We start from the raw sequence: 10013 nt of genomic DNA on the forward strand, positions 1-10013 counted from the left end.
GTGGCAACACAATATTTCTCCCTTTGGGGTGGTGCATGAACATAAACCAGACCTCACTGGATATCCCAGTGGGATTCAGAAATGATTCCAAGACAAAACCTTCTTTCCTGCATCTCAGAGATGCGGAATGGCATGGCGCCAATCCTGGGATCCCAGAAAGATGCCGAAGTCCACAGAGTGTCGGAGGTGCTGGAAACCGGAACAGCCAGCCCCCCAAAGGCTCCCCGCAAATCTTCCCGACAGCCAGAGTGGACTCCCCAACATGCACATGGCAACTCTCCGCTCACAGCCCTCCGGGGCTCCCATCTCCTTTGGGATGAAAGTCCAAATCCTCACCATAGCACACAAGGTACTCATGACCAGCCCGCATTTTCTCCCTTCCCTCATCTTCCTCTCCTGTTCACTCTGCTCCAGCCACATATGCCTCCTCCCTGTTTCTCCAGCACAGTAGATGCCAAGCAAGTTCCTGCCTTAGGGCCCCTGCATGTGCTATGCCCCCTGCCTTGAATTCCTTCACTCTGTCTCTACTCAAACTTCTCCTTGGAGACCAACCACAACTGGCCTGGCTTTGTAGAAGCTCCCTCCCTGACCCCTGCTGTAGGTTCCTTCAGGCCACACTGTCCATCCTCCCACAGGCATGTCAATGGCACTCAGTTCCAGGTAGAGCGACCAATTTGGGTATCCAGGTTTGCCTGGATATGCCCAATTTGAATGCTCTAAGTCCCTGTAACCCTCTGAATCCTCCTGTATACAGTAAGGCCAGGAGCTGGGCCTCTCCCGGGCTTGCAGGATGGGCAAGATTTGTCAAGGGCTAAAGTTCTACATCATGCCCCTTCTAGACCACAGCTTCCCCTTTGGGGATGGAATGGAGACCCAGGACCTCACTGCGGCCAAGAGACCTCAGAGGCTCAAGTCCTTGTCTCACACAGGACCCCTTGTGAGTGACACAGATGCTTCCCATCCCCGGTCCAGGGGCCAGGTTCCAAGTGCTGGACAAAGGATGATATGCTGACCTCCAGGCTCCCCTCGCTGTACTCAACGCAGGCTGTGCGACCGCGACAGCAGCTTGTTCTCCAGCCCCGACTCCAGCTGCTGGACCTGAGCGCCACTCCCCCAACACCTCCTCCTCTGGCATTCTGGTTGCAGCCAAACTCAGCCCACTCCACATTCCAGGTCCGGTGCTGTACCCTGTTCCTGCTCTGCTCCAGCCCACCCTCTACACAAGCTCATCTTTTTATGCAAACTCGCAGCCCCAAGGCAGTGGGATCCTACCTGAGCCTCCAAACTGGGCACCAGCCAGGGAGGTGGGCCGGCCTTTTCCATTGGCCACTGGCAGGGGAAACATCTGTGGGGAGGCAGAGAGAGGGAAATGAGGTTGAGGGGGGCAAATCCAGAGGCAGCATTACCTAGGGTCCTATCCCATCAGAGGCTCAGGCAGGAAGAGGCAGCCCTTAACCAAGGCCCCTGACAGCACAGCCCGCCACAGGCAACAATGTCAAGTGGAAGTTAAAACCTGCTGTTTACACAAGGTTTATATTTTTCCAGGTTTTTTTTTTTTTTTTTATGGACTAATTACTTAGATACTTGATAAAATTTACTTGTTGTTAGATGTGACACAAAGTTTTAAGTTTCAACTTAAAAAGCGAAACCATTTACACCCAATAGGTAGACCCTGCCTAGCCCCTCCAGCCACCCGAAGGTCACCATGTGCACATCCCTGTGTGAGCGGCAGCGATATGGGGAAGACCGTCAGGCCCACTGCTGGGTCAGACAGCATGACCGCGATGAAGTGTCTTCTAATGCGGGGCTCTGCTCAGCAGCTGCCTGGGCAGCCCTCGATCCCCACCCCCCTCCCGCCAGACCTTGATGCCTGCCTGCCCTTCAGAAGAGGAAACTGAGGCTCACAGAGGTAGGAAGCTGAAGGCACCAAGGCCTATACCCCCCATGACTGAGTGGTTCCCTGGGCACCATCTTCCATCCCCAAACCCTGGGTGTTAAGTCCCTATAGATTAAACAGCTTAGTAGTTTAAATGGGAAAACCCAACATCAACAAACTCTTTACCACACACACACACACACACACAACACACAAAAAATCTGCCATTTCCCACAGATCTGGGTTTTAGATTTCATTTGGGGCTCAAGTGATTAAAGTAGCTGGAATCAAGGCCAGAGGCCCGTTGTGTTTCACTTGAAGGCATGACTCTCCTGTGGGTACCATGAGACTTGGGAGGAGCCCGGGAAGTGGGGTCCTATCTCCCATGCCCCATCCTATAGGAGGAGAAACTAAGGCCACATGCTCAGTTAGGAGCATGGGCTCATGCGGTCTGCAACCCTCTTGGGAAATGTGTGTGTGTGGCTGTGCTCCTTCAATTGGGCCAGTCTCTCCAGGGCCCTCTTCTCCAAGATGGACCCTCTCCCACTGGCAAAACTGAGGCCTAACTGGGGGAGGGGCTGGCCTAAGCCAGGACCAGAACCAGCAGGGCCCCATGCCTGGAGGTCAGTAGCTAACCCCTAGGACTTGTCTTCTGTATTTTTTCCCCTCGAGCAGTGGTCAGCAAATTAGTCAACAGAGCCAAATATCAACAGTACAACGATTGAAGTTTCTTTTGAGAGCCAAATTTTTAAAACTTAAACTTCTTCTAACTCCACTTCTTCAAAATAGACTCGCTCAGGCCATGGTATTTTGTGGAACAGCCACACTCAAGGGGCCGAAGAGCTGCATGTGGCTCTTGAGGCTCGGTTTGCCGACCACTGCCCTAGAGTACCCGGGGCTGACGTGGCACTTGCCACAGGGGGCAGTGGGCTGTGTCCTTTGGGCCCCATACCCCTGAACCTCAGTATTTCCTCCTGTGAAATGGACTTGGGCTCTGACCACATGGGATGTTGGGAAACCCCAAAGCAAATAGGTGTCCTGCGCACCAGGGCCTCAGGACACATGCCAAGCTCAGAGGGGAGCACAATTAGGCCCAGGATAAGGGCTGCCAGACCCCTTTTCTCCCCAGCCCCTCGTCAGGCAGAGGGACCATCTCTAGCCCACTCAGGGACCATCACACCAACACCTTTCTTTTCTAACTCAGGAAACTTAGGGCCAATTTAAATTGGGTTTCCTTTGTTTCTGTGTATTTGACTGCTGCCTTTTCTACTTTTGAGAAACTAACCCAAAAAAGAGCTGCTTCCCTTTAAGTTTCTTTGTTTCAGTCTAAAAACAAAGCGTTTCAAAGAAATAAATGAACTCAGTTTCTGTGGGGCAGGTGAGAGGGGGCGCTGTGGAGGCCAGAGGAAGGGATCTGAGCTAAAACAGGTGGCTGCCTCTGTGCCCACTTGGCCAGGCCGCGCTCTCATAACAAGGAGGGACAATGAGAACCACACTCGGAGTTTCTCTGAGAGGAGACCCCAGTCACACCCCCTCGGCCTGTGAAACGAGTTGCTGTTTTTCAGCTGGGGAAGGGGAAACATTCAGACCCTTTGGCAGGAGAGGAAGGCTGACAAGTGGCTTGGGGTTCTCAGAGATAGAGAAGGCAAAGGGGCCAGCTCTAAAACTGTGCTCCCCCATCCCCAAGCGGGTCTGTTCTGGCCCAGTAGTCTGTGACTTGTCAGTTTAACAAAAAAACAAGTGAGCTGTGCTGTACGTGGTTACTCAGCCAGGGAGGCAAAAATAAAACGGCTTAAAAATATGAGTCTGACCCTTCCTGAGCGGAGGCCCCGTCTCAAGGGCTGCTTTTCGGCAGGATGGCTGATATTTCAGTTTGGGGACTTGTTTTTGACAGACCTCAGTGGCCTGAGCCTCATGCTAGTGGAGGGTTAAATTCAGACCGAAAGTATCCTCCCCCAACCTATTTCAAACCAAAAATGGTGCTTGGGGGGGGGGGGGGGGGACTTAGGGAGCCGTCCACACTGGGTTCCTCCATTTGTGTGGAAACACCGATCACCCTAACATCTGACACAGTGGCCCACTGCACAGATGAGCAAACCCAGGATCCTGGTGCAAGGTGCACTCCAGCTCCCAGCACCCAACGCAGCTCTGCTCTGGTTTCTGGTCTCACTGGGCCTGTCTGAGCTGTGTGACCTATGGAAGCCAGTACTCTCCCTGCACCTCCACCTACCTGGCAAGGAAATGGGCAGATCAGGGTGGATCAAACCGCCTAAAGTATAACCCCTTCCCCCATGGGGCCTGCCTCTCCCCAACAGTAACAATGGCAGTAATAGTAGTGGTGCCTGAGTGCTGCCCACAAATTCTCACTGTTCATGAGGTCTCCTCTCATCACCTGAATGCATTAGCCACCCTGTGGCTCAATAACTAGTTAAAACCATGGACACCCCTCCCCGCCTTTTAAAGAAAATCCACAATGTAGCAAATAACCCCATCTCATCCATTTTACAGATCAGGGCTGAGCCTCCCCTTGGAGAAGATGGAAGCTCTGGGCAGTCCCTTCCACTCTCTGGGCCTCAGTTTCCCCACCCGTAGAGTGGTAGACTGGACCCACTCTATGCCCCAACAAATGCCTGGTGACAGGTGCCTTTGGAAGCTGACAAGGGCCCCACTGCCATGGGGTGTCAGGCCCCCCCCCTCCCAGAGGGACACCCCAACTCCCCCTAGGGATCCCTCCATCTAAACAAGTGTGAGGTCTGGCTGTTGGGGCTGTTTCAGTTGGTGCTTCCTTCCCAGGAATCCTGCAGGTGCAGGGGGTATCTGAGAGATGGGCGGAGCCTGGCTTACCATGCTGAAGTCCAGGAGGTCACTGAGCTCTTTGTCTGTGCCCACGGGTGCCATCCTCTGCGGCTGGTTCATTCTCCAGCTGCAATGGTGGGCTCAGGGGCCAAGGTGGGTACCTCAGTCCTGGAGATGGCCCTGCTTGGTAGCCCACGGTGGTGGTGGTGAAAGCAGAAGGGGCAGGGACAGACACATAAGGAGAAACGAACAGAGGGGAAAAATTTGAGTGACTGTGGCCTAAGTAGTCAGATGGGGAATGAGGAAGCTGTTTTTAAAAGCCCCTCTAACCATCCTGAGGGTCTGGGTCCTCCTAGACTGAGTTCCTTCCTGACCATGGGGGTGGCACAGGGCTTTTAAATCCCAGCCCCTGAGAGACCCCTGCCCAGAGCCCTCTGAGTTTGAACAATGAGGGAGAGGGGGAGTAAGCAAATGCAGATTTCCTAATTCCCTCTGCGACCACCAGGGACTCAAGCCGCAAATTTTAAACTGGCAGCAGAGTGGGAGTAGTCCCTTCTCCACTTACTACTAGGCCCCTCTCCCGCCACATCTCCCATTCCACCCCCCCTCCCCAGTCAGCCCTGGCCCCGCCTCTGGGAAGGGGGAGGGGCGACTCAGACCCCGCCCCAGGAAATTTGCTGACCCCCTCCCAAACAGCTGTCACAGCACGTTGAAGTCTCCGTCACCCCAAATTCAAAGAAAAAAAATCCTCAAAGCGAAGCCCTTTGCCCTCTTCATGACTGGATTGGGGGGGGGGGGGGCCTACCCTCAAAGCTCCCCTCCTCTTCCCCCCACAAAAAACAACCCTGATGTTTCCCGGAATTATTTTTAAGCAACTTTGAAAACATCTCCTGCCACCCGCCACTGGGGAAAGCGGGTTCCTAGACCAGGATCCTCTCTGCATGGTCCCAGGGGTTCCGTTCTAGAACCGGGGGTGGGGGATCCACCTGCCAGAACCCATCCCCCCTCCACCTCCCCCTCCCCCCACCCCCCCCGAGAAAGGCGCAGAGCAGGTCTCCGTTGTCCCGCAGACGGACAAGACACCCCTCTGGCTTCCTTCCCGGGTCCCCAGATGTGGGCAGGGTGGCCGTGGGGACCCCGCGGAAGCTGCGGGAAGAGGGGGTTCCGAGCCCGAGGGAGACCCAACTTCAGTGAACTCCCCGCTTTGTTTGTCAACTAGAGACCGGGTGTGAAACGGCCGCCCCCGGGCACCCCCTCCCCCGCTAACTTTTTTCTTTTGGGGAGGCCATGTGAAACCGACTTTTTGAGTACGAAACCGCAATTTTTTTGTAGGATAGATGAAACTGATTTTAAGGCAGCCTGGTGGTGGGTGGGGGGGCTAAAACGGGCTTTTCTAGGGAGCTAAGACTTTTGGGGAGTCACAAGGACTTTTGGGGACTCGGAAAGTATTTGGAACCACTTCGAAAGAGGGGGATCGGAAAGTCTTCCTTTGAGGGGGGGAGGCCCGGGAAACCAACCGTCCCCCCCACCCCCTCCACCGCCACAGCCGGTGCAGGCGGCGCGGCCCAGGAGCCCTTTGAAGCTGGGGCGCCGCCGCCCCTCCGCTCGCCACACCGAGCCGCCACGGCCGCCTCCCCCCGCATTAACGCGGAGCAGATGTTCCCTCCGCGCCCCCCCTCGGTCCCCGGCCCTCAACCTGAGCGCGGCCCGCGCGGCCGCACCTTCCCCGCTCAGACAAAAGGCGCTCCCTCCCTCCCGCGCTCTCCCTCCAAACTTCAGCGCCCGGCTCGCCCCTCCCCGGGGAGGGGGCGCCCCCAGCCCGCGTGTCGGGGCCGGGGCCCGCAGCCGCAAAGTTGGGCGGCCTCTCGGGCGCCCCCCACGCCGCCGCCCCGGGGTCTGCAAAGTTTCCCGAAGTGGCCGGCCCGGCCGCGGACGGGGTGCGCGCGGGCCTCGCGGGCGCCGGACCCTCCACGTCGTCCGCCCCAACCTCCCTCCCGGCGCGCAAAGTTAGAGAACAATGACTCCGGGCCGCCGCCCAGCAGCCGGCCCACAGGGGCCGGGGAGGGGGGGGCGCACCCCACAGCGTCCCTCCCGCCCCAACTTCCCGGCTCCCGGGGCGCGGGGAGGCCCGAAGCAACTTTGCAGGAAGACGCGGGGCTCCCGACGCCGCGCGGCCCCGGGTCCCGGTGCGGTTACCTGCTCAGCGCGGACCGGCCCGCCGCTCACGGGAAGCGGCGCACGTACGGCTCCCCCCGCCCCGACAAAGGGGTGCCCGCCGACCCCGAGGGTCGCGCGCTGGCGGCCCGTGGCCTGGGACCCTCCCCGCGGGCCCGCGCGCGGTCGGGGCCCTGGAGGAGGAGGCGTACGTGGAGTACGCGGGGCCCGTGGCCGCGTCCGGTCGGCTCGGTCCGGCCCGCTACGTCCGCGGGCGCCACCGCTGCCTCATCTTCCTGCGGCGGGAGACATGTTCCGTCCCCCGCCCGCGCGCCGGCCACGCCCACTCCGGGGCCCGCCTACGGCCCGCCCCGTCCCGGGACGCCGCGAATCCCTCCGCCACCTCCGTCCGAGCGGGCCCCCTGCCCCGGTTCTACCTCCCTTGCGCTCGCAGAGAAGCGGCTGCAGCGTCGCGAAGCCCGGAGTCTGGGGATGGGGGCTCCCCTGGGGGTCCGTCGGCGAACGGCGCGGGGAGCGAACAGGGACTATATCCTAGCGCGGAGGCGCACGAGGGTTGGGATGAGAGCATCCATGACGCCAGCGGGAAAGGACCGTGAGATGGAAAATAAGGCAGAGCGGTCAGGGCCAATCGGAGGGCGCGAAAGCCTGATTGGCGGTGCCGCCGGCCATTCGCGAAGAGGCCACGCCCTCTCTACGGACAGCGAAGAAAGAGGCGGGACTCTCCAAGAGAGAGAGGCCACGAGAAACGGCGGGGGTGGGCTCTGCAGTTTCATTCTCAGGTTCGCGTGGGCGCCCGCGCGGCCTCTCGGGCGTCGTCGAGTCTGCGTTCCTAGGTCCAGCCCAGGTGCCGGGTGTTGCGAGCGGGCGAACGAATCAGACCCATGTTATGGGCAGGGAAACCAAGGCCAGCTCTGTTTCAGGGTCAGAGCCCCACGTGGGACTTGCTCTGTGCCTCTGACTCGCTGGTCTCAGTTTCCCCGTCTGTAATACAGAATTTGGACCTGAGTTTGAACAGGACTAAGGCCAGACCAAGGCCTCTGATTCTCCGTGATCTCTTTGTAGGTCCAAAGTTCCCCCCCACAAGCCAGGGGCTCCTCAACTTTTGAAGACCACAGACCCTATGGAATAGGAATAATAATTACTACTGTATAAATTAACTAACGCACTCTTCCATGGCTCTCTGCGCCCCCAGAGAAATAGTTCCACAGGCCTGGGAAGAGGCTACCATCCCCCCCTGGCCCCTGGACACAGGGCTTCCTCGCTGTTGGGGAACGTGCCAGCCTCATTCCCACCTCTGGGACTTTGTCCTTGGAAAGCCCTGGCTGCAAGGCTCTTCCGCCTCCACCTGAAGCCACTGAATCAGCCTTCGTTAAGGAAGTCCAGGGAGCTGGGCTGAAAGGAAGGAAAGGAGGAATAAGGGGGTGAAGACCCAGGGAGAGGCAGGGGTTCCTAATAAAGTCACAAGCCCCTCCTAATACGCCTGACGTAGGCTGGTTCTCACCCTGACACTGCCTTCCTTCTGGCCCAGAGACTCCCCCACCTGCCCCAGGCCTGGGAAGGGGAGTCTTGGTTTCTGGGTTTGAAACCCTCATCCTTATCACCTCACTGTGACCTTGGGCAAATTCTTGCCACACCCTGGGTCTCAGTTTCTCCACCAGGAAAATGGAAGGGTGCGGTGATGGGCATAGAGTAGGCCCCCACAGCTCCTGCCTGGATCCCTAGGCCTCTTCACACTAATGAACCTGGGACTCTTTACGTGAGTGCCCCATAGCCCCCAGCCCTTCCTGGTGGCCCAATCCTGACCCCACAGTTCTGTGGCCTGTTCTGGCTTCCCCAGGCTGGGAGTGGTTTCCGGGGGACCAGGCTGGGGCTGAGGGTGGGCCAGACTCCTAAGGCTATGATTTTAAACTGTAGAGTCTAGCCAGTGTTCCTGGGGTGGCACTGGAAGTGGGTGATGGTCCGTTCACAGACCATGCGATTACTGAGCACCGACTGTGTGCCAGGCTTAGTGTTTCACAGTAGGGCACAGAGATACCTTTGATGGGTCCAGTCCCTGTCCTCCAAGGCAAGCTGGGCCATCAGAGCTCCCCCGATTTAGTTCCAAATGTGGCACCTTCCATCTATACATTGAACTGTCAGGTCCTCACACGTACCTGGGTGATTAAACCCTTGTCCAGATGAGGAAACTGAGGCTCAGAGAGCTCCTCCCTGGGGGCCAGGCCAGTCCACCCCAGGGCTCACACCTGCCAAGAGGTCTTCCTGGCATCCATAAGCCACCATTGTCCTCCCTGGGGAGGCCTGGTGTGGGGCTGAGTCACTGGGTGGAGCAGCCTGTGGTTGGCCCCCAATAGGCTGCTGCCTCTGCCCAGCCTCAAGCCTCGGGTGCACTCTACAGGGTCCTGGCACAGGGACAAGCAGCCAACGGCTGGTGCCAGGGGTCCTCTGGGTAGGCCCACAGCCCACACCCGTCCACCTGACTTTGGCCTTTGTTATCTGGATGCCTTGGGCTGGAGCCAGAGAGCTCCAGTAAAGGACCCTGTGGTGAGAGAGGCCACCCCATTCCTGGTTGGAAAACTAATGCCATGCCCTGGCTGGTAAGCTCAGTGGTTAGAGCACAGGCCCATGTTACCAAAGGGTCTCAGGTTAGATTCCCCGTCACGGGCATGTACCTTGGTTGCGGTTTGATCCCAGGCCCTGGTCGGGGCTCGTGCTGGAAACAACCAATTGATGTGTCTCTCACTCCCATGTTTTTTTTTCTCTCTCTCCTCCTTCCTCCCTTCCACACTCTCTAAAAATCAATGGGGGAAAAAAATCTTCTGGTGAGGATGCGGGGGGGGGGGGGGGGGGAATCAATGCCATTGGACAGATTCCCACGAGTGTTTGTGTGGATGAGAGTGTTTGGTGGCAGAACCTGCTAGCGGACAGTCCCGATATGTATTTGGGCCACGATTGCTCATGGGGAGAAGGGGCCACCCTCCTGACATCTGTTTTCATTGGTCTCTAAAGTGGGTACCTTCTCCTGGAGTATGAATAGACACTCTCCCTCTCCCACCCCACCCAACTCCTCTCTACATTTCAGACGTGGCAGGAGGGAGAAACACGTCACTCACGCTAGACCCCTCACACACACCTCGCTTTCTCATCCCAGCTGTGCTGACAGATCCGT

General features: G+C 57.9%; 1 protein-coding gene across 11 annotated transcripts in view; it reads right to left on the reverse strand.

The window, feature by feature from the left end:
* Nucleotides 1-7180, reverse strand: part of TCF3 (transcription factor 3) — a 36428-nt gene extending 29248 nt beyond the window's left edge. For 4 of the 11 annotated variants that reach the window (XM_036423690.2, XM_036423697.2, XM_036423696.2 and 1 more), the window contains exons 1-3: nucleotides 6869-7179; nucleotides 4721-4852; nucleotides 1273-1345 (exon numbers count right to left, since the gene is read on the reverse strand). In XM_036423690.2, the coding sequence (XP_036279583.1) occupies nucleotides 1273-1345; nucleotides 4721-4792 (145 nt within the window). In that variant the 5' untranslated portion in view covers nucleotides 4793-4852; nucleotides 6869-7179. Of the gene's footprint in view, nucleotides 1-1272; nucleotides 1346-4720; nucleotides 4853-6868 lie in introns of those variants that run through there. The other 7 variants (XM_036423691.2, XM_036423693.2, XM_036423689.2 and 4 more) reach the window with 5 other exon arrangements.
* Between the last annotated feature and the right edge of the window lie 2833 nt (nucleotides 7181-10013).

The sequence above is a fragment of the Pipistrellus kuhlii genome, unplaced genomic scaffold (genome assembly GCF_014108245.1).
Source record: "Pipistrellus kuhlii isolate mPipKuh1 unplaced genomic scaffold, mPipKuh1.p scaffold_m20_p_8, whole genome shotgun sequence".
In the NCBI taxonomy this organism is placed as follows: Eukaryota; Metazoa; Chordata; class Mammalia; order Chiroptera; family Vespertilionidae; genus Pipistrellus; species Pipistrellus kuhlii.